General features: G+C 39.8%; 1 protein-coding gene across 6 annotated transcripts in view; it reads right to left on the reverse strand.

The window, feature by feature from the left end:
- Positions 1-25028, reverse strand: part of GPM6B (glycoprotein M6B) — a 140162-nt gene that overhangs the window by 31364 nt on the left and 83770 nt on the right. Inside the window, exon 1 of one of the 6 annotated variants that reach the window (XM_030573159.1) lies at positions 4786-5287. The exons of 2 other annotated variants lie outside the window; for them this stretch is intronic. In XM_030573159.1, coding sequence (XP_030429019.1) covers positions 4786-4846 — 61 coding nt within the window. In that variant the 5' untranslated portion in view covers positions 4847-5287. Of the gene's footprint in view, positions 1-4785; positions 5291-25028 lie in introns of those variants that run through there. 3 more of the 6 variants (XM_030573187.1, XM_030573177.1, XM_030573203.1) reach the window with 3 other exon arrangements.

A 25028-nucleotide genomic window follows, 5' to 3' on the forward strand; every position in this document is an offset into this window, starting at 1 on the left:
CTAACTAAAAAGAAAGAGCATCTCTTCTTTAATGGGCCTCTGCACATTCCCATTTGTGGTGCCTTGATCCCACACATGGGTATATACAGAGGCTCATCTTGAATTTAAATTACAGGTAAGTAATCACTTCAGGTGGCCTCAGCATATTCCCATGTGTGAGATCAAGGTACCTGAGCCACAATCTTCATATCCATCAAATCACCAAATGCCTAATGTTTATACACTCAAGGGCTTCCCTCCAAATGAAATTAACATCTAACATTAAGAAGTCAATTATACTTGTTGTATGCAGTACTATAACGGTGTCAGTCCCAGGATATTAGAAGACACGGGTGGGTGAGGTGATATCTGTTATTGAACTAACTTCTGTTGGTGAGAGAGATAAGATTTCAAGCTTATACAGCTCTGTAACAATAGGGATTGGCTTTGTGTTAACATACCATAAATCTTGAACAAGAAAAGACTAACCATTCATCTCCATTTATTGGATAAACAAAAGTTGGTAGAATAAGAGATACTACCTCTCCCACCTTCTCTCCCTAATGAAACTTTTTTGTTTTGGTTTTAAACTACACACAGTTTGCAAATTCATATTTTTTAAAAAGTTGGTATAAATATGTTATAAAATTGACATGTAATTGTATTGTTTAGAACAACAAAACTTTGAAATCTCTCACCGCAATTCCTAATTATGAACTCCATTTTCACTGATTAAGTGCTCCCTTCTAGCCTACAATCAAAATGAATTTCCAGCAATACAATAAAACAATACAATACAATAAAACTATTTCTCAGTAGTTGCTTTTCTACCAGACCTTCATGCCTAATTTATTATGGTTATTAACAGTAATTTTTTGGCACTTACACAACTTAAGAGCGATATTTTTCTTTGTTGCATGAAAAAAGCAAACTTCTTGTCTCTCTCAATATGTATCTGGATGTATTTCCTCCACTGCTGATGCAAAACGGCATTTCATTGTGCCTGTTTATTCTAGCTCAGTGAATCTGACTACCCAGTTCCCACATTCTGATTTACTTTAATGTCTACAAGATAAATTCTGTCATTTATAATAATTTGTAAACCCTCATTTTTAAGTTCATCCAGTCTGTTCTGTAGCTCTGTAAAATATCTGCTCTACATTTACATGCGCTCTGCTCATGGTGTTTCTCTCTGATAAGAGCTGCTGATATGCAGACTAAGCAATACTTATTTCCTATCTCTGTGAACAAGAACGTTATTCAGTTTCCAATTAAAAAAAATCAGGGTAGCAGTAATTTTTGTCTAGCTTGAGAGAAACAGCTGTGTGAAGGACGTTGCAAATCCAACAGCTGGACTATGGATCATTGCCTGAAGGAGGAATACTTTTATGATTTAATATGAACCCTGAATTAATTTACTTGCAATTTTAGAATGTATTTGTAATGTAAGAAAGATGTAATTTGCAGTCGTTCCCAAAGCACTAAATATTTTTAAACACTTTGGGGCAGATCCTCAGCTGCTATAAATAGTTGTAGCTGCACTAAAGTCAATGGAACTGTTGCTGTTTACACCAGCTAAGCATCTTCCCCTTTGTCTTTACCATAATTTGAGGAAATATGTGAACTGCACATATACTGTATCAATATTCAGTTGCGTACATGTGTAGATACTGTAAGTAAACTACATCTTCACTTGTCCTACACGGTTATGCAATGTTATTGTGCAATGTTTTCTACAGAGGCAGGGTGGCTGAAGTATACTTTTATGCTATACCTTTCTTATCTCACTGAGGTGCTGATTCTACACAAGTTAAAGTTAATAAATGTTTGTATTCCTATTGTTTTTGTAAATGCACTTTGAGATCTTTTGATTTAAAAATCCATAGAAATTTAGACCATTAATAGTGAAAACAGAAGTAATATACACTTCAAATTAAACATATTTGTTTTCCCCACAGTTTACGTGTATGCACATGAACTTGGATATCTAAATGGAGATGAATGGCAGGATCTTTTCTCGTTCAATATTTATGGTGTGTTAACACAATTACAGTTCCTACTGTTAAAGAGCAATAAGGAATAAAAACAAACCCCATGACCTCTGGCATATTTTATTTCATTTAAGTTGGCAATTTATTTCTGAAACTAAGGTTTTGTAAAAAATTGTGATACTTGAAAAGAAAATATTGAAGGGTATTCACATGCTCAAACGATCTCAGAATCTAATAGCTCCAGTTTCAGCACTGGAGTAAATGGCCAGATATTCCAAAAGGCTCAGTTCCTATTTAGGCACCTAAATGAAATGGCAGGATTTTCAAGAGTACCCAGCATGTTCTCAGTACAGTTGCCAACTTTCACGCAGTAAATAAGCACCCGACTTTCACAGTAAACCAAAAATCAAGCTAATCCCATTTCAAATCAAGGCCAAAACAGCCCAATCCCTAAGAACCCCAACAGTCTGTGTGACTAGATCTCCTCCCCCGGCAGCCTGGGACTGTGATGGGCCCACTGTGCACCCCTGACTCTCTCCTTGCTTGCCCCTGCTCGTCCGCCTCCTCCCCCACACACACACACACTTGCCCCTGCTTGCTGGGAGCTGATCAAAAAACGAAGCAACAAGCAACAAGCCAAACAAGAAACTCTCCAGCCATTTAATCTTGAAACAAGTTCAATTTCTGCGGTTTTTTTCACGGGTTTGGTATGTCTGGTTCTCAATGTGAGCTACCAGGTGCTGGGCTCTTATGAAAATCCTGCCTCTTCATTTAGGTTCCTAAATAGTGGCCGAGCCTTTCTGACAATCTGGCCCCAAAATCTCAAAACAAAAAACTCAATGCCCTTCCTCACTGAGTACTTGTTGAAAGGAATAGGCAAGCTGATCTGGATGATTATTTTATTACATTGTTTAAACTGAGATGAGACAACCAGTTCTACTCTTCACATTTTATTGCCATGCATAGTATACGATTTGCATTTATGAAAGGCAATGTTAGACTGAATGAAAATACAACTTCACAGTGTCTGCAAGGCTGTATGTTACTTCCATAAATGATGAAGTAGGCAAGAACAACAAAGGCATAAAAATACTAAATGCATTTAAATATCATGTTCAGTGTGTCAAACCAGCTACAGGAAATCCAGGAAACAGGGGGAAAATTAAGGCTCCAAGTCCCTTCTGCTTGCCCCTTTATGTCATTCGTCATGCATATCAGCCTTAACTTTGATAATTTGTTTAAAATAATGAACATTCCCTACATGCTGTGCTTTGGGGATTTAGGCAAGGATGAAAAATATTATCTAATCATTACTGGGTCTGCAAGGTACGTATTTGAGATGCACAATATATGGAAATAACATTTTTAAAGTTGGCAAATATTATATATACTAAGACTATTTAAACTATATAAAGGAAAACTTCAGATCTTTTAAAAATTATCTATTATCTATTGGCTATTTTTATTGATTTAGGATATGTACTTTGTACATTAATATGTATTCAAAATCCCCAGTGAAGTTGATTGCTGACCATGCACGTTAATGGCTTTCAAAGTTTAATCTCTCGGCATTGTAACTTTTTTTTGGAAAATCCCTTGGGGATTATGTTTTTCTATGGTCTAATTACTTGCCAAATTTCATTTTGTTGAAATTGACGCTGGTTTTGAATTAGATGGACTAGAAAAGAAAAACAAAACTTCAAACCAAGGAAACAAACGCTTTTTCAAAGGTTTTCACTATGTATATAATTAAATGCTTGTTGCATGTATTATTTCTTAGCTATTATAATACCACAACTGCTTCAACTGCTAATTTATATCACTAGATTTTAGTGGGTTTTCATATAAACAAGTTCCTGAGAAGATCTCATTATCTAGGTACTGTCAAGAGTTCATAACAAACAACTTTAATAAGATAATTTTTGTTAGAGCTGTATCACTCAGCAGAATTTATTGTGCCTCTTTGTACAATAGCCTGCTATACTGAATGGCATGAATTATATGGCAGTCTGATTCCAAAATGTAATAGTCCTTCAGTGGTGGAATTCATCCTGTGAAGTGCTAAACTTCAGATCAATAAATCACCTGGAGCACTCAGATTAAATTAAGTCTCTCTCCTACCACACTGCCATTTTCTTATCTCGAATAATAAATTTGGAACTCTTCTCCCCATCAAGGAGCAATTGTGGATGACACACGCACATACACACAGGGACTTCAGCATTGCTTAACTCATTGCACTATTCTCCTTTTTCCTACCATAGAGAAACTTCCGTAGAAACAAAACTCTATGGAGTAAAATGTAGACGATGAAAAAGAATTAAAATCAGTCTGCTATCTGGCACCAATCTATTGCATCAAGGCGGCTAAGGATGTCATTCTAAGCGGGCAGAAAGCTACATGTTCCTGTTAGCTAGGTTTCCCATACTGCATTGCACAACACTAAAGCACTGCTACATGACTAGTCTCATAGTGAAATTTTCTGATCATGGCTCTCAGGACCCTACACACATTTTCTCTCTAATTTACCAAAACTGATCAAACAAGGAGCAATAACAAGGCTTCTTTTGCAAAAATGCACCATTTTTGACGGGACTGGAGAAGGTTCACAGCGAGAACATATACAGAGGGAAAGATTCCTGCTCTATTAAATTTGCTGTCAAGCCTTACAGGAAAAAAACCCTGAAAGCCAGAAAGATGCAACAACAATGATTGTTTAAGAGCTGTTCTAAAAAGAGTGACAAAAACCGTCTAACCCGCTTTAAGTAACCTCAATGAAAAGATTTAAACAGGCTATTGTTAGACCTCAGGGTACCTTTTTTCTCTTGGCTTTGTTCTGTATTTTCCTCCACTGCAGTTTCCATGGCTGGCTTCATACCATCCACCAAAAATGCTTTCTCCCTCCCCCCTCCTCCCAGCAAAATTTTTTTCTCTTCTTTCTTTCTTACTCCCTTCTGTCTCTTATTTACAGCAGCAGTGATTGAGTGGCTCTGTTCTTCACTACAGTAGATTACAGTCCTTTCCAAAATGCAAAAAGTCTTGTCAGCTTCAATTTCACTTTGTTTACTGGTCCATAAAGATTTGTGCCAGGAAACGCTCAGCCATACGTCACCAAGGACCCCAGTTACAAATAGCCATTCTGTGTCCGATTGTGTCCTAACTTCTATGTAGCTGGGATTGGAAGAATTGACTAATCACTCTCTTTCTCCTTGCGTGCTCTCTCTTTCCCCTTCCCTCTCTTTCTCCAGAGGCTCCCAATGAATGTTAATCAATTCTCTCAGCAAAGAATGGATTTGTGACATCAGAAGTGGGGATGCATGTGAGAATGAAAGAAGCCCCCTCCTGTCGCATGACTCAGCTATGAAACTAGCCTCCCTCTTGCTGTCTCTAAGGAGAGTCATCACACAATCACAAGGCTGTCTTTCCCATGGGACCCTATTATTATGCTTCACATTTTGATTTATTCCATATGCCCTCTGCTCTTGCAGAGAACATAAACACAATGTGCACGCCGCCTCCAGTTTATCTTCTGCTGACTTTAAGAAGCAAGTAAGGTTTGGCTCTCATACAGCACAAACCAAAGGAAAACAAACAATTGTGTATGGATGTATCTGTGTCCACATAACATACACAGAGAGCTTAAAGCAGAATTTAAAATTCTTTCCTTCTCCTCTGGCTAGCAAGGATCACAATACAAATGTGACCACAAACGAACAGAAGTACAATGTAATAGTTTTTAAAATAAAGCTGGGTAAGCAAGCGTACAGTCCATAATTTTCAAATGGGTGCCTAACGTGGAAGCAACCCTTTCCAGGGAAGAAATGAAGCACATGCTTAAGCACCGTCCTGAAAAGGGATGGACCTAAGTCCATTTTAAAATGCTTCTCTGAATCAGTGTCTTAGGCAATTAAAGCAGAGAATTAAAGTACATCCACAGGGATCATGGAGGTCAGTGATTTAACCAATTTCAAAATTTTGGCTCTGGGGCTGATCCTGAAAGGAAATAGGGTATCAACTGACTTTAGTGGTTGCTGAGGGGATTCAACACCATACTTGATAAGTCCCATATCCTTCATTTCCTTATATTTAACTAGAGCAAGATGGTGGGCAGAGAAAAGCACTCTGAAGAGTTTGCAGACATGCTGCAGTCTCCTTTGATTATGAGGAACACATCCATAACTGGTCAATTCAGTCCACAGCTTGAGAATACTCCTGGATTCCTCACTGACACTAAGCTCTGAATAGCAGCATCTGCAAAAAATGCTTTCTACCATCTTCGGTTGATTAAAATACTCTGTCCTTCCTGTGAAGGATGACCTCAGTTCACCACCACTTTATTATCTTCCAACTTGTCTGTAATATACTAGATATGATACCTAAAATCTCTGCAGCTCTAACACAAAGGTGCTTTCTACCACAGAGCTTTTTAGGAGGCTAACGCTAAGCTGTGTAACAAACAATTCTCCTCCTGGGGAGAGGATGACAAAAAGAACAACCCACATTTGACGCATGAAGGCACTCAGATGCCATGGTGATGAGGGCGCTGATATTATGCTCTGATACTATGGTGATAAGAACCAATACAAAACAGAATTAAAGTTTGGTCTAATGATCCTTATAAACGAAGAAAACTTTATTTGGGGGCATTTTTGCATCTGACATCAGTGAAAATGAAAATACAAGACCATGATGCTAAACAACACACATCTCCAAGTTTCACTGAAGTGCCAGAAAGTAACAAGTCAAAATGGAAAGGTAGCTATTTGTTTCTGCAAGTAAAATCATTGAGGCTCTTGAAATTTATCAATAAACTGGTAGTGTTTCTGATAATTGCAGTGCCATATTTAGTTCAATTTCCTTAATGTATTTGGCTTATACTGTCCTATTTGGAAGGCTGCTACTTCATTTCTTCCCCACGCAGAGCATAGCAATAAATCCAAATTGATGCAATTTTTATGGATTTATGATGTGTGGCATACTTCCCAAGATACAACAATTATCTTTGCGGCTTGTTGTTGTTTTTTAATGTTTTGGCTGACCCACTTGTCCTTATTGCCTTCGGAAGAAAACCACTGTAGAACCTCCAGCCAACTTAAGTGAGACCTATTTGTTGAAAGTTGAAGGTTTCCTGGTTCATAAGTAGTTTTTGTTGAATGAGGTCAGGACTTTAGAACAGATGTATTAACAAATCTAGCAGGCGGTGGAGACCATCACCCATTTTTTCCAAGGATCGCCCCTCCTATCCCCAAGTAGTGAAGAAATACCTAACACTAGATGAACACATTAACTACTCAAGAACTTGAACTAATGTCTTCAGGAGCCATCAATCTAACTGTTTAAAGCTTTCTAAACTAATTAAATTATTAATTCTAGCTACTGAATCATCCTCTAAAGATTCAAGTGATGCAGTGAAGTGTGAAGTTCTCTCCCACTCCCTCCTGCTTTTCAGCTTGCTGAAAGATGTGATGGGTTTTAAGTCACTCTATCATCTTACTTCAGTCATTTCCGAATTCTCCTCCACTTCTTTCCCTTTGTTATCAAACACTGCTTTCTCCTCTGCTGCCAACAGTACTATTACATGCATGTGCAAGACCACTGTAACCAAGACCTCAACTAAGCCCAAGACCCCAACTCCTCTCAAAATCAGGTAGGTCTTTTTGAGAATGCACTGTCCTCCAGGGAGATTAAAAGGCTGTATGCAAACACTAGATATCTCCGGCACTGTTTCCCAGACAACCACAAAGAATTTTTAGAATGAAGAATCTACTTCTTCCTTCATCAGAACAGTTTTAAAAAGCCTAACAAAAATGATCTCCAGAGACTGAAATCCAGATAACCACAGTCATAAGGACTGGGTTGATTGAGATAACCAATGCTGGGAGAGTCATACAATTATGCTCCAGGAGTTCAATAGAGTGACATTTTAGTTGCGGCTCAAAATGAAATTAAAAATGAGTTGTGGGGGAGGGATGAGTGGATGATTCTACTGCTGAAACAAAGCCCTAAGCCTATAGCAGGACACTGGGAGTTAAAGCAACAGAGTTAAGTACATGAGAACACTGCAGAATAGGTCCCAGTGGATAATCAGTTAGTACAAAATATAACTGCCTACTTTTGAACAAAATTTAAAAATATCTGAAATTATTTTTCATCAAAATGAAGAATTGCAATTGTATAAATTAAAAAGATGTTAAATATTTAAATACATTATATAAATATAAGTAATTATATTTAAAGATATGTAGGTATATCAAAAACATAATTCTGTTAGCAGGTGCCTGTTCTTTTTTTTAACACTGGCTGCCTTTATTCATGTCAGTGACAATCTAGTTTGCATCCATAAAGGATAAGGAGATCTGTGATAACTTATAGAAAATTCATTATAAGCTTTAAGTAGATGGACGCATTCCATCATTTCTACAAAGGCTTTTGAGAGCTACAACAAAGAATTTTCACACTTTTCCCAAAGAACGTTTGAAGCTGAAATACATGGTTTGGATTTTGAAGGCTAAATCCTGAGACTCTGTATCACACAGGATTGCAATATAGATCCAAAGTGGCTGGTCGTCAAGTAAGCAGACAATGCAAGCCTACAGTTTTTGAAAAGAAAGAACAGATATACATGCAATTTATCCTATGGTTTTATTTTGGGTTTCTCTTGACATATAAACCATAGATGTGAAGTTTCAACAACCTAAATTTCATCCAAACCCTGAACACGTTTTTAACCCCAAGTTATCTAAAGTTGGGTGTCAACTCTCTGATATGGTGTTTAATTATAACTGACGACAATTTTTATGTGGTGCAATATGTTCAAAGCACAGTAAGGAGTTTTAGCTTCATAGCTGTCATTTACTGGTGAGATCTGCCCCCAATTCCTTTGACATGCTGAACTGTTTGAAAAACAAACTTCCAAGTGATATCAGTGTCTCATATTTGCTAACTAGTGATATCAGTAATGAATGATTATTAGGAAAATAATACAATTGTATTTTTAATACTCTGCATAACATGCAGAATACTTCAAAATGTGCATATGTATATTATATGTATATCTAAAATGACTCAGTCTCCAATCCTGGACTTCTATGAATAGATCAGTATTGGGACCTTAGTTTGGACAATAGGTATCCTAGGGTAATAAGGGACTAGCTGGTGAATTTAGCTCATCACAATGAAAATTCTCAACTATTTAAAGAAGTCAGAGAAGTAGGCAGATACCCAACGACTGCTCATAAACAAGAGTGATCCTGGTAAGTTCTATTTCTCATAAAATACTGAGAGAAATCAGTCCTTAAACATCTTGGGCCAAAACCTACTGCTCTTACTTATCAGAGTAGTTTCAATAAAATTTCCATCACAATATGTTGACAAATTGGAGGAAGCTGATACATCAGCTACAAAAATTATTATGAGCCTGGAGTAAATATATAATAAGGAAAGATTATAAAGAGCTAAATATAGACAGCTTAGCTAAGTGAACGGGGACAGGAAAACAGCCTCCCAATAAGCAAGGAGGAAAGAAAGTTATTCAGCATAATAAAAGAGGATGTAACTGTTGAAATTTAGGAAGGAAAAATTTGGCTGAATATCAGGCACATTTCCTGACCTGGAACAGTCTGCCAAAGAAAGCAGTGGAATCCCCATCACAGGGGACTTTTAAAACTGGGCTGGACTAAACTGTAGTAAATGTTCTGTAGGTAACAGTGAGTGATTCCCTGGCAGTAAAATGTATTAGATTGCTTTAGTAGGTCTGTAAATTCTATGACATACTATATATTTAACAAATATAGCCCTATACCCCACATCTTTCTGTCCCAAGAAAACAACACACACACTAAGCTAGTGAAAACCAAAGCAGTTATATTTCCACACCTATAAATTCACCAGAGCTAACGCAGAACCTCTCGGCAGGATCTATTTCACAGTTTAGTTGTTATTTCAAGTTTAGCACACAACCTCCCTACCAGAAACAGATTTTATATAACCATAGACATTTAAGGTGCTGTCCTTTTACATCTGTAGGCTTCTCCTCCAGCCCTACTCACTGAACATTCAGTGGCCCTGTTTGTAGTCCCAGAAGTGGAAGACATGGCTGTTTTTGAAGGTTTTTAAGCCTCAGTAGATTTAAACGTGGGTTCAACTGCCTAGTTATCTAGTTAATACTATCTGCTGGCTACATAACTATAAAATCTTTGCAAAATCAAGCAAACATACTATAGCCACTGCTTAACACACCTTGCATATACTTCCTCCTCCTCTCCCTTTAGGGCATAAAGATTTGGGCACATTTATCAACCTCAATATCCTTTAGAGCAGTGGTTCCCAAACTTTAACAGCCTGTGAACCCCTTCCACTAGCACGTCAAGTCTCGCAAACCCCTGTATCGGAGTATAAATTATAAAAGCACTGATCTTGGAAATATAAAATTTGTTTTTATGACATGCTTATTACACACTATTATTTATCATTATAGGATTTTTATTACATTATGAAAATGACAACACTCTTCCAAGATCTCACTTTTCCAAGATCTCACTCAAAAGAGTTCCTCCTACACAAGCATTCAGGTCTTGAGCAGTCCAGGCAAACAGCACATGTTACAAAAAAGCTTAAACTTGTTCTTCATAATAATTTAAAAAATACTAGCTAGCTGCCTATTTAATTTTTAAAAAAAGCAAAAAATATCCACCTCCCTTTCCATTTCTTATAAAGAGTCTTGAAGTTTAAATCTCCTCAGTGTGACAGACATGCTTGCTTCGATCTGCTTAGCTCTTGGAAGTCTGGGGCTGTGAGCTGCTGGCCCCATGCTGCCTATGGACAGCTCTGTCCGCCATTAGGGAATTCTTTCCCGAGAACCCCTTGTAAAATTTCGTGAATCCCCAGGGGTTCACGAACCCCAGTTTGGGAATCACTGCTCTAGAGCACCTGCAGCAGTTTCCAAGTCGTAGCTGAATGAAGGTATCCAAGCTGTTTGACCAAATGCCATACTTCAGGTCTATTCTTTTTCACCAAAATGCACTCCACTTCATATTCAGCTCCATCTTCTGGAGTCAATACCACAGGATGGGAGCTGACTCAAACTTTGAGTTCAAATGTAGAGTTTAACATTTTATTTTCACAATACTTACCTGGCCATATCCCCTGTAGATTCTCATCAACTCAAGTGCATAGTTCAACACTATATCTTTTTCCAGTGCCTCACTAAGATGCATTTCTAGCATTCTTCTCTCGGGTTTAACTCATATTTCAAATAATTTCTTGAGATCTTCACTTAGCCACCCCCATCTCACCTCACTCATTTTTGTTTTAAATACTGCAAGATTCGGTTCTCTGCATCCCTCTCGTGGGATATCTCCCTGCTAGCTTTGACATTATATCTATGCAGATGCATTCCTGACTCACTTGTGGATCCCTCTAATTCTCTGCCTTGCTTATGAAACATCCAGCAGTAGGATGCTGCAGCATAGCTTGGAGCTGGTACAAGACTAAAGTCCTTTGTTTTCATTCTCAACTTAGACTTTAACTTTGCACCTAAAGCTAAATGAACTGGAATCATCCTTGACCGTGAACTCTGTCTTCTAACATCTTTCATGTCAGCTCAGAAAATTGTCATCTGTACTTAATTCTGGATCTGCTGAAGCATTTCCTTATATGTTTATACCACAATCACTATCACGTTACATTGTTTATTGTATGACACAATATATTATAGATTAGGGTCTCAAACACGTGGTCCACGGACTGCAGTTATTTGCTGCGGCCTGCCAAGCTCCTCGCGCCCCCGCCCGCCCCCCTGAGAGTTATTTCCTATGGCCACCAAACTCCTCTCACCCGCCGCCTACCCGCCCCAGTGTGTCACGTCCCCGCTCCTCTGCCTACCTCCAGTCGCTTCCCGCCACCAAACAGCTGTTTGGTGGCGCTTAGCACTTTCCGAGGAGACAGCGAGGAAGCGGGGAGCTGCACGCTCAGGGGAGGAGGTGGAGAAGAAGCAGGGCCGGGGTGAGGATTTGGGGAAGGGGTTGGAATAGGGGCAGGGAGGGGGGTGGAGTTGGGGTGGGGACTTTGGAAAAAGGGGTTGGAAGAGGCGGGGCCTCATGGAAGGGGTGGAGTGGAAGCAGGGCCAGGGGCAGCAGGGGCTTTTGTACCTTTATATGAAAAGGTGTCAGTGATGCGACCCTCAGGCCAATGTACTAGTCCTTATGTGGCCCTCATGGTGATTTGAGTTTGAGATCCCTGTTATAGATGTGGGGGTGGGGGAGGAAGAGACCTGTTTATATCAGAATTGTTCCACAACCAGGAATAGAGTTTGTTTCTCTCTCAAACCTCCAAATACCCACAGCTGCTCTGTATTTGAAGTTTGCAAATACCCAAAAGGGAAATAAATCTTTCCTCACTTGATCTGTGAGGGTAAAACTAAGAGAAATGGGATGAAATTGTGCCAAGGAAAATTGTGTTACAGTATAAAATTACAGATTGAATACCATGGGCAAGACTCCCCAGTCTGCAAGCAGAAAGTGGCAAAAGCCTATCACTGGTCATGTAAAAGAACACTAGACAAAACAGTTGAGAATCTATTAAAGAGTATGCTTCCAGACTTAGCAGGGAATGACTGAACAGAACCTTACCTATTAGAGATCAAAAAGACCTTTTATCCACCCTTCTATTCTCAAAACTCTCCACTGACTTGCCTCACCTCCTGTTTCTGCACTCCCATTTACCTATAATCTCCTATCACTTTTTCCAGGCCTCCAGTATTGATCGATCTATTCCCCTGTCTGTGACTCTCTGCAGCCTGGGATGTAGGGGCATTGCACTTCAAGCTGTGCTGTCTCATCCATCTGGTGCTCTCTGTCTGAACCAGTACCACTCTCTCCAAATCTCACCTCAAAAGACAACATTCTTTGCTTTAGCATTTCATTACAATGAAACCCTGGACTGCTCGAAGGATGCCTCCATCTTTTGGAGTTGAATATGATTATTTGCATTATTCACACTTTAAATTAGGTTGTACAGTGGTGGCCAGAGGCAGATTACACTTTTGTGGAGTCCTGGGCCAGAGCAAGTGGGGGCCCTCCCCACCCCTTCCGCCTGCAGTTCCCCCCCAACTACCTCCCAGTGCTCTTGCTGGGGAAATGGGGATGGGAAGTGAGGGCTTGAACCGCCCCCTGCACTCCTGCTGGGGAGTGGGTTGGAGCATGGGGGCCTGCCCCACTTCCCGTCAGAAGCGCTGGGTGGATGGAGCAGAAGCACCCATTTTTCCAGAGCCCCCAATTAGCCAGGGCCCCTTGGCATGGGCCCCATTGGCCAAGTGGCTAATCCACCACTGGGTGGACCAGAAAGAAAAAGAATTTGGCTTGGATTTCCAAGAGTTACTGGTCTCAAATTTGTAAAAGCTTTCTTACTTTTCAGTATTTGAGATACTTGGCAAGCAAGAGGTCATCTAAAAGTAATATTTTATTTTTTATATATCAAATATATAGAGGAAAAAGCAAAACTACATCCAACTTTACATCCCAATGGTGTGTTTTTAAACCCAGTTAATTCTCAATTTTTGCACATTGCTTTGAAAATGTGAAGTGTAGTACAAAAGTGTTGAACATTACGTAGGATTTTGGGGACAAATCACAAGAACAAAATGTGATTTGTACTATATGCCACTAGAACCCAGAGGAAAAAAAATACTATCTGAATCTCGTGCTGTAATCAAACTCAATTAAAAAACCAAACACATGGCTTGTTTCTTCAGAGTGTAGAAATATATCAGTGTCACCAGAACTGAAAAAAGGACAAATCTGATGTGTAGAGCCATTGGAACATACATTAATTTGCGAGTGAATCTGTGCACGTGTGCACAAATCAATGCTATAGCGTCTTCCAGCTCAAGATCTCAAAGCATCTTACAAACATGAAGGAAAAAACTAAAAAAGCCCTGGGAGATAAAGTTATATTTTATCACCATTTTATAGATTAAGTGAGTTGTCCACCCAAGGTCATACAGGAATCCTGTAGTGGAGCCAAAAATATTACCCAAGTTTTCTGACATCCAGTTCAGTGTTTTAACTGCCCTGCCATCTTTCTGAAAGACGTTTAGTTTTACATACTTTTCGTGAGTTTGCCACCAAAACAAGAGAGTCACAAGTGTGTTGCAAGAAGCCATTCCTGAACAAGTGCCTATCAATGCTTCCTCTAAAATATCTGGTGTGAAATCCTAGCCCCACTGAAGTCAATGGCAGAACTACTACTGACTTCAAACAGATCCAGGATTTCAGCCAGGAAATATTGGCAAATTTATACAGTAGCCACTTAATCCACACACCTCTTGCCCTTCCCCCCACATCTCAGTCAAAATGCTGACATCAGAGAAAGTGTTGAAATAAATGGTTGGGTTCAAGCTGTTGAAACCAATGTTTATTTAAACACTGATTTCAACACCTTGTGAGTCTGCCATTATTCGATGAGCTTAAACCATAGGTGAGAAAGATAGGGTTACCCAAGGCAATTGTAGGCCACCTGTTGAATCAAAAATACATTTATAATTTGTGTACAAGATATTTAATCATGAAATCCTCAGATGAGATACTGACTAAAGGGTTCCCAATTAATTACCATATTCTCTGAAAGTACAGATTTCCTCATTAAGAGGGCTGCAGAACATGAGCAAGTTCTACTTTGAGGGTTCCCAACTAACTCATTTAAGCATGTGCCAGGCTACTTGAACAAATGCAGCTTTGCCAAGGCCCTCTTGTGAGCTGGAGCACTGCACCTCTTGGAATCCTAGTCACGTATAAAGTAACGGTTCTTTCTGCACTTCACAATGCTCTTGAGAATGCTGTTCATGGGCAGCAAACAATGGCTGCCAAAGTGTTTAACCGTTCTTTCACTTACATACAAGCAGCTGCACACATAAAAAGTTGAGTGTGCATTGGGGAACTCAAAATAATTAAATAAAAGCCCCTGTCTTATAATATTGGGTAACTTAACCTGACTGAAGCTAGGAAATTTGGAATTATGTCTGGATCATGTCATGTCTAGCTTTTGCTGAATCTCAGAGCAACAGCTGATCTCACCTACAAAATAAGCTTCAAGACAAAAGCACTACAGGGTGAGTTAAGGACAGGGCAGCAGTCTTCATTCACAATTCCCTGATAGGCTGTTTAGAAATTCCCTTGCCAGGGCAGTACAGATCCCTATACTATATATTTCTAGCACTTCGCCTACTGTGAGTGCCCCAAGTCCTGAGGTTTTCAACAATTTGCTTGGGAGACTATTCCACAGACCTCACCAGCAGGGAGATTTCACTGAAGTTCAACATATGTTTTTCTTTTCTATCTCATTACTCCTAATTATGCCTAACAAAACAGTTTCTTTCCAAACTTGGTGTTTACTCATTTAAAACACTTGCAAGCCACTATGTCTACACTTTGTCATTATTTAAAATAGATTTTTGTTTAATGTTTCATCATAAGTGAATCCCCCCCTACCTTTGGATTATGGTTATGATTAGGTTCTCTGAGCTCCATCCAATTTGCCAATGTCTTTCTGGTACTGGAGTTTTGCAGGATTAAAGGCACTATTCCTGGTGCTCTCTTGCCAATTGCATAGAAAGGGATTGTTACATACCTGCTCTGTGACTTGATGCCTCTACATATGCCGTTCAAAACTGCACTGGGCATTTTTGTGCAGTTTTGAATGGCATTTATTGTAAACTCTGCCCAATTTGGTCATTATCACCACCTTTAGGTTTCTTTCAGTATTATTCATTGTCCCTCCAGACTCCCCCTTTTCGTGTGTGTGTGTGGGGCGGGGGGCGAGGAGGAAAAGAGTATAAAGGAAGAGATGATCTTCAACCAATAAGTTCCTTCCCTTCTCCCTGGCTAAGCTCCATTTTGGACCATTTGGAGCACAGCACTGACTAAATATAGTGGGCAACAGACCAAGCCACTTCACAGTTCTGGGCTGTTCAGAGAGGTATCCTGGTCAACATGGGACTGAGGCTTGCTCTTTATGCGTACCCCAGTGCCACTATTGGAAGCATGACATATGTATTGCCATTCCTGAGCAAGTCATCCAGCCCAATTTAGCTGTTCAAAGATTGATTGCTAGAAATAAATTGAAAAATGTAAATGAGATAACAGTTAAAAGAAGGGTTTTTTTTTTAAATGCACTGCTGTCACATACAGAGGAAATAAAAGACAGCAGTAACAGTGAAATATATGAGCAAAAGCACATTTCTGTTAGATTAATTTTCTATTAGAAAGTTGTTTTCTGGCGTTTTCAGGTCCCAAATTACTTGATCTGTAAATTTATTCTTGCTTTAAAACACAATTTCAGGCAAGTACTCTAATGTCATTATCAGGAGATCCACTGCTTAGTTATAAGTAGTTCACATCGTTTCTTCTATTTCCATTGTATGAGTTCACTTAAGTATAGATCAATCTTGTACACCATACAAAACTAACACTGATTAAAATATAAAACTAAAAAACAGATGAGACTTAATTCGATTCCCAGATGCAAACAGGACAATATAGGCCAATAGAGTCAGTATATCATAAGATGAAGCGATGGGACAACATTTAGAGACAGGCCACTGATTTTTTTCAACCACAAGGTACATTTTATAGATGTTCTAGTAGATCTAAAAGACACACAGCACTATATGTATTTGGTTGAGTTTTCCTTATATTTGAATTGAGGTATTCAATGTTTATATTGTTTTAGAAATCTCTATTAAAGTTATTTCATAAAGATTTTAAAATGCAGACTATTTATGAGATTACCATAATCTATGTCTGTAGGATTAGCAGTTTCTGCTCTTGAAAACACACTATTTTACTTTTGGATCTTCAGTAATGCAATTTGTTTACAACTTTACAACAGATAGGAAAGCATATCTTTATTAGGCTAGTTCTGGAACGTGGTGCCCATACAAGAGGTAGAAAACACTACTGTCACCTTGCTGCTAACATCAGGTATTATAGAAAGTAAGGATGCTAGATTCTTATCACATAGGGAAATAGTTGTGAATGTAGATTAAATTGTGTGTGGTCTAATGAGCTTATTTTATTTAGGGGAAAAAAATCAGAAACAATACAAGAGTTGTAACTATGAGAAGCACGTAGCTGGCAAAATTATATATTGATAAGTGTACATGGGTTCATGTACAGAACAACATCAGATCAGATTTTATGTGCTGTGGGATGGACTATATGGATACAGATAAAGATTTCTAAATATTGAATTGAGCATACGTGAACCTCCCCTGAATCAGGCCAAGAACTGCTCCTTTATTTCTATGACTTCTTGGCTGACAAGCTAGAGGCTTGGGTTAGAGTTCCTCTGATAATATATTGATTGTAGTGGGGAAAGTTAATTGTGCGTATACTGCTCTCCTTGAAGGAGGTAAATGGCAGTCCCCTGTTGTATGCATCTGTATAGAAAAAAAGATTTCAAGAAGAGTCAGTCGGGCAAGGAGACCAGACTGAACCCATGAGAACCCGCTCATCTCTGTGCAGCCAGCAGACCACAGGTCTTCATGGGTGACTGAACTCTTCAGCTCTATTCATCCCTATTTTTAACGCATAATAACAAACAGCAGTGCTCCCATAATACAGGCCTCTCCATTCTTCCCTCTTTTATCATCATTCATATTGCAGCTATGACATGACTGAAAGGGATTCTGATGGGAAATGTGCTTCAGATTAGCATATTTCCCCTCCATACAATAGAGGCATTAAGCTGCTGCATTTTGAAAGTCTAAACAAAAAAAGCAAGACTGTTTTTAGCAGCAGTGTTTGAAGTTTAATTATCTGTCTATCTTAAAGCATCTTTAAGAAGTTTTTACTTTTTAAAAGAAGAAACATGCTAGATAAAAATCTTCACTCCTAAAAAAATATTAGTTTGATGCTTTTTTTTTTATTTATATATATATATAAAGCAGCAAACTAATATTTTTTTTAGGAGTGAAGATATATATTATAAATATATATATATAAAAATAAATTGCAGTTCTTCAGGGAGCTGGGTTTCTTCAGCAGTAGGTTGATTTTCTTTCCGTCTGCACAAACTAAAATAAATAAGACCTACTACAATTCAGTCAGGTGCAGCATTGCTAGATCTAGGAAAAATATACTGATTGTCCTCTGTTTTATACTGAGCATATATAACCAGAGGTGAAAGCTTTAAAGGGAGGGATTGGATTAGAAAGTGATTAGCTAATTAAAAGGAAAGGAGGAAGCTGAACTTGAGGCAGAAAAACAAAGCACTGTCATACCAAAACAGCTTTTAGGCAACCTACTGCTGGCCAGAATGCTGGTACCAGGCTTTTAATCACTGGCTAGTGTGGCTAGACAAGAAGGCAGCCAACTCTGTGGTTGTCTTGGTAAAATGAATTTCTGATTCATCCCCTCCCACATTAAGCAAGAATATTTCCTAAGAGGAAGGGCCTCAGAACATCAGTTAAAAGATATTTCCCCGAGGCAGTGCTGAATTTCCAAAGCACTGGTGTGATCGACACTCAAGTGCGTCTTGTTATAAAACACAGCTCAGGACTCTCTCTATAATGCACTTCAAGCTCTGGCAGAAAGAGGGGATGTTAGTGAGATCCCACACCTCTCTGAGTGAGCTGGTCTAGGGTCAGTTCAGAATGAGGCTGCAAAGTCAGCCTGGGGTCTTCAGAGGAAGTACTGCAAGAGTATTTAAATTGGTCAGATCAATCTACTTTAGAATTTCAGTTTTTTGCTGTTATTTACACTGAGATTTCCTGGTGAGACAGCTACTGTAATTTACATTCTCTGCTTTGTTCCTCCTAGAGGCTAGATTCCTGCAGCTGGGTCCACAGGGCTGGTGTCTCCTGGGAGAGGTGTTGCTTTTCTGTCATGTATTTTCATAGCATAAGAATTGCCCTACTGAACCAGATCCAGGTTCCATTTAGGTCAGTATCCTGTTCCTCACAGCAGCCGGTAGCAGGGGCTTGTGAGGAAGGTACAAGCAGTTGGCAGTCATAGGTTCTTTCCCCTCAGGGAAGTTTCCTCCTAACTCCCAACAGTTAAAAGTGGTTGGCTTAAACTGCTGCTAATGTTCTTGTGGCATTTGGGAGAAGTAGGTTGCTGGAAAAAGGACTCCATTAAGGACATGATGGTTGATATTGGTCCACGCTGACCCACTTCATATTAAGTTTGCTGATATATTACTCTGGGCAGAGTTTAAGATGTTAATTTTGACCTACAAAGCCCTGCATGGCCCGAGATTACCCACCTACCTGAAAGACTGCTTTTCTCCTCAAGTCATAAGGCTGCAGTTCTGATGAGTTAAACTTGAGCTGGTCTGCCCTTTGTATAAAAGGGAGGGAGCTGAGGGCCACTGCCTTTCAAGTCACTCCCCTGCCTTTGGCCCTAAATAGCCAAACTTGTTGGCCTTCAAAGCACACTGCAAAACCCATCTGTTCTCCCTAACTCATGTGGGGGAGGAGGGGAGCGGGAGACTGATAAGGGTTGTTAGTGGTGGGAGCAGGCAGGGATTGTTTCAGTCTTCATTTGGCCTTTCTGTTGCTGATTCAGGGGAAGGTGGAATTGGTGGAAGTTAAAATTAACGAATTTCAAATTAATGTTGAGACACTTAAACGGATGGGCAAAGACTTATTTTCTATATAAATCAAAACAATTTTACATGTTCACTAAATTGATACATTTATTTATTGCACACTCACGTGTTATACCTAAATTATTTTATTTTGCCTTTCAGATCACAAAGAAATCTGTCTTGAATAATAAACATGTATGTGTATTTATTATTAGGGAGCATTTATCTAAAAGTAGCCATACATTACTTCTAGTTGCTATTTCTATGGCCACAGCCTGATCATTTGAGGGCAAATATCAAGGGCAAGACCTGTTCATATTACAAAGGGAAGGTATAATTCATAATCTCATGTTAAAACTAAAAGAGGAGGAATTTATGTTGGGTGTCGGGGGCTTTTTATTCAGTCCTTGGTATGAGGAGCAAGCTAAGGCAGTTAACAGAGGAATGCAAGGACATGATAGGGATCAGTTCTACTTCTATAACTTGATTTCAATATGACTGCTTGCAGATCAAGATACTATTCATCCTGGGTAAAACTGGGCCCTTAGGCAGAAATATTAAATTAGTTTTAAGAATGTGGATGCTGTGAAGTGGAGAATAGACTAGACAACCCTTTGGCTGTATCCACAAATTGCTATATTCCTATGATTCTACATGTTAATAGTTCCATCCCCTTCTCCTCACACAAATCAAAGGCATTAAGAGAAATTTCCACCAAAATAAAAAGCCATTCAATTTCATACAATTAGACTCTGAACCTAGAACATAGCTCAAGAACACAGAGATGGCTTGGAAGGATATTCTTTTCAGCACAACACTTCAGGCAGGCCCTACTGAACCGCGCTCCATGGAGCATCTCCTTCCTGGTGTATACAGAAAAATGACATCCCATGGAGCAAACCTCTTAAATAGAGGAGGCCAGAGTATTTCACCAACTTGTTTGAATAGGTCACTATGGGCTAAAAGGTCAAGGAAAATAAGCCCAAATTCCAGTTCTTCTATAGAATATACAGAAATGCTATGGTATTCCAGCACAGAACAGCCAGCTGTGGCAGCAGCATTGTTCTTCTTTTGCCAGAAGTGCTGAAGTAGCACTCAATCTGTCTTCTCTGGTTGCTAGAGATGGTCTTTAGAAGATCACTGCAGAAATCTGTTTGACTTGGAATGTGGGACATATTCCCAATAAAATGTTCCATTTTAAGATTCTTACAGACAGCAATAAGCTCAGAAATGTATGGTTTTAGTTAAACCTTATTAAGCCTTATTTATTTTCCATTATAGATCGCTGCCTGTACACTGCCAAAACTATATATCTTATAAACAATGCACAACGGCCACTTGCTTTTCATGTATATCTCTAAAGTAGGTTTTTATAAGAGGATATCCTCCAGGATCTTTGCCAGCTTGGGTCTAATCCTGGGCCTTGGTGAGAGGAGAGCCTCCCCGAAACGTTATATACATAAATTATAACACGACAATATTTGAGCTCAGAAAACAATCTGCTACTTTTGTATGCAAAACTCGTGTGGCCCTCTGCACTGTTCTCATACAAGGTGATTAGCACAGAGGCAAAGATATATTATCCATGAAGTGGAACAAGCCCCCTTTATCTGCTTTTTTGTCCATTCAACTCACTAAGAAGTTTGGCTTCCTGGATTGCCTTTGCAAATCATTTGAACACTTCACTGACTTTGGGGTGTTTGGTTCAAGGCATTTAGTCCATGCTAGAAGTGGTTCTCAATCTTTTCAGGCAACTGTACAAGTTTACCACACTCACAGATCACTGCTATAAAAGCTGGAGACCACCCGCTCCCCTTCATCAGTGCATATTCTAAATCATGCTAAACCTTGGAGTAATCCCCAGCTCTATTCTAGCAGTTGCAATCCTGACTTGGAGCAGAGGTGGTACACTGCAACCCACACAGGGCCATCCTTAAAGTTAGGAAAGGGGAACTTAGGGTACCAGTTATCAGTAAGGCTACATTTTAGTCACAGGTATTTTTTAGTAAAAGTCACACACAGTTCATGTGCAGTAAACAAAAATTCACAGCCCGGGACCCTTCCGTGACTTTTACTATATACTCCTGACTAAAACTTGTGGGGGTGGGGGGATGGCTCAGGAGAGCAGCCCTGGGTGCGATGCAGGTGCTGGGAAGGGAGTGCCAGGAGGGAGGGGCTGTGGGAGATTGGTGGGGCAGGCTCCTTACCCAACAGGCTCTTAGCACCACGTGCTGCCTCTTTTCTGCCCCAAGCCCCGGTTCTGTGGCTCCCATTGGCTGGGAACCATGGCCAACAGGAGCTGTGGGGGCGGTGCCTGCAGGCAGAGGGAGCACATGGAGCTAGAAGCTGAGGGAGGGAGTCCATGTTGCCCTTCTGGGGAGCCCCTCCCAGGTAAGCACCGCCCTGCACCCCAATCCCCAGCCCCCCACACCCGAACTCCCATTGCTGGGGAGCAGGGGGAGCCCGAGACTGCCCCAGCAGCCACTGGTGTGCCTGGCCTGGGGGCTGCCCAAGCTGCTCAGGCGGCTTCCGAGCCAGGTGCACCAGCCACTGCAGAAGTCACAGAGGTCATGGAATCCATGACTCCCGTGACCTCTGTGACAAACACAGAGCCTTAGTTATCAGTACTGGTTCAGACCCTGGTGCCTGGGAAACACTGAACTACAAGAGAAATTAGCCCTTGCTCCCGCACCTGCTTTCCCAATACTACACATTATAATCTTGCTTTTAAGCATCATCTCAGCAGCAATGGCAAACAGAGAAGCACAGACAAAAAAGAATCTCAGATTTTCAAAGCGGTGCAACCAATTTTATCACACAGCTGCTATTAAAATTAATGGAAGATGTATTCCCTAACCTCCCGCTGCACTGCTTTGAAAATCTCAGTGCATAATCTTATGTGGTCTACACATAGCCCTTCAGCAATGCTCCGTCTTCAAGCTCACACTTGTCACACAGCGTATGATAGATTGTATTGTTTGTGTCTATATCAGATTGCAAACTCATGAAGGCAGGCAGTGTCTTAGACCCCACGGACAAGTTTGTGGCCCAACCTTAGAAACCCAAAGGTCTGTGGGAGTGGGTGATATATCTGTGGGGAAGGGGAAAGTACAAGCAACTTCATCTCTCTCACACACACTTTGTACCCTGCACAGAGTTGGGCACAATCCCACTGAATGACTGGACCCAGCACAGTGTCTACTGTGACATTAACCTTGACACAGGATGGGGTTGTTGTGGCCCCCATCCTGCTGCACCCGCCAGTGGAGCTGACTCCATGCTGGGGAGGAGTACACTGTACTCTGTGTAGAAAATGCCTCCAGAAGCTCACAGTGGGGAAATACACCTGTGCACTAAAAGGCACACACTTCAGTTCTATCTACCCACATACCGCATCAAGCATCCTGTTGATGTCAATGGTTATTTTTTACTTATGAATTTATTTCCAGCTATACTGTTATCTTTAAAACCTGTACAAATGACGCCAGCTATTCCAGATGTACCAGCTCCTATAGGACTTAATAGAAAATGATCATTTTCATATAGATTTTTGAACCATTCTATACAATTTATTAGACTTCCTTGCCCTGAAATGTCATTTTACTGGATGGTTTTAAAAAAAGTACACAATTGCTATTAAGTTTTATATATACATATTTTTTAATTAAAAGTAATTTCTCTAAATCCCTATTTTTCTTCCTTACATTCTGTAGGATTTTGCCCTAGGTGCTGTGAATAAACCCTATCCAGAACCACAGAAAAACTGTCATCTACTCAGGGCACAACAAATGGCAAAAGATGAGGAACAGCATAAACTTGGCTATTTTTGTCTTCAAATATTTGTAAGTTGTACTGTAGTATCTCAAAGTTTATTTTAAAAGCTTTTGCTTGTAAATATTGAGATAAAAACCAAATTAGAGATGCAGGGGAGATTATTGTATTAAAAACATATAGTCAGTTATTAAAAGGAATTTTTAACCTACTGTTGTTAAAAGTAACATATAAAATGACTAACACAGATTAGAGACAAAAAAATCTCAATTCAGTTTACTTTGTGCATTTGACAACAGTTTGTGTATTGTCGGTATTGCATCACTGTATAGTCAGTTTCCTCTTGCTTGGTTGGGTCTTTCACAAAATAGGAGAAAAACATTGTATGTAATAGACAGGGAATCAATTGGTTAGATCAAAAGTCAATGGTGTCTCTTTAAATAAATTGTTGGTGTCAGTTGTTTGGACACAACATCAGAGACTTTCAATTTATCTGCACAGAGGAGGTTAATTCAGTATACTCATTAGTATTGAATTGTACTTTATCTTTCAAGACAGGAAGTTTTACTTTTAAGTTTTCACATAGGGATAAGTTTTCACACTGAAGAGCATAGTTTAAAAAAAAAAAGTCTCACTATTTGCAATTCTGAACTACTAATTTGCTAACAAGGTTGTTCCTCATTTTCAGAAGCAAGGGGGATTTTAAATTGTAAATGGATTCAGACAGTAGACCAGACGCGATAATCAGAAGCAGATTAAACTTTTGTGGGACGCTGGGAGAGAGCACGTGGAGGACCCTCCACAACCTTCCCACAGTCCTTCTCACCCCCCGCCCCAGGGAAATAGGGTTGGGGCATGGGGGCTTCCTCTTCTCCCCTGCAGGAGCACTGGTCATGTGGAGCAGGTCAGAGCATGGGGCATCCATTTTTCCAGAGCACCCCAAATTGGCATGGGCCCTGTTGGCCCAGTGGCTAATCAATCACTGACAATAGTAGTACTCTTACATTGAATTCTAAGACAATCATAGAAACATAGGGCTGGAAGGGACCTCGAGAGGACATTAAGTCCTTTTGCACTGAGGCTGGATTAAGTAAACCTACACCACACATGACAGATGTTTGGCCAACCTGTTCTTAAAAACCTGCAGCGATAGGGATTCCACCACCTCCCTTGCAAGCCTGTTCCAGAGTTTAACTACCCTTACAGCGAGAAAGCTTTTCCTAACATCTAACCTAAATCTCCCTGGCTGCATATTAAGCCCATTACTTTTTGTCTTACCTTCAGTGGACATGGAGCTCAAGTGATCACAGTCCTCTTTATAACAGTCCTTAACATATTTCAAGACTTATCAAGTCCTCACTCTCAGTCTTCTTTTCTCAAGACTAAACATGCCCAGTTTTTAATCTTTCCTCATAGATCAGGTTTTCTAAACCTTTAATAATGTTTGTTGCTCTCCCTCTGGACTCTCTCCAATTTGTCCACGTCTTTCCTAATGTGTGGTGCCCAAAACTGGACACAGTACTCCAGCTGAGGCCTCATCAGTGCCAAGTAGGGCAAGACAATTACCTCCTGTGTATTAATAGGAGTGTCGGGTGTAAGACACCACAGGATATTAGCAGTCTTTTTTGCAACTGTGTCACATTGTTGATTTATATTCTATTTATGATCCACTACAAACCCCAGATCCTTTTCAGCAGTACTACC

The sequence above is a fragment of the Gopherus evgoodei genome, chromosome 1 (genome assembly GCF_007399415.2).
Source record: "Gopherus evgoodei ecotype Sinaloan lineage chromosome 1, rGopEvg1_v1.p, whole genome shotgun sequence".
Taxonomy (NCBI): Eukaryota; Metazoa; Chordata; order Testudines; family Testudinidae; genus Gopherus; species Gopherus evgoodei.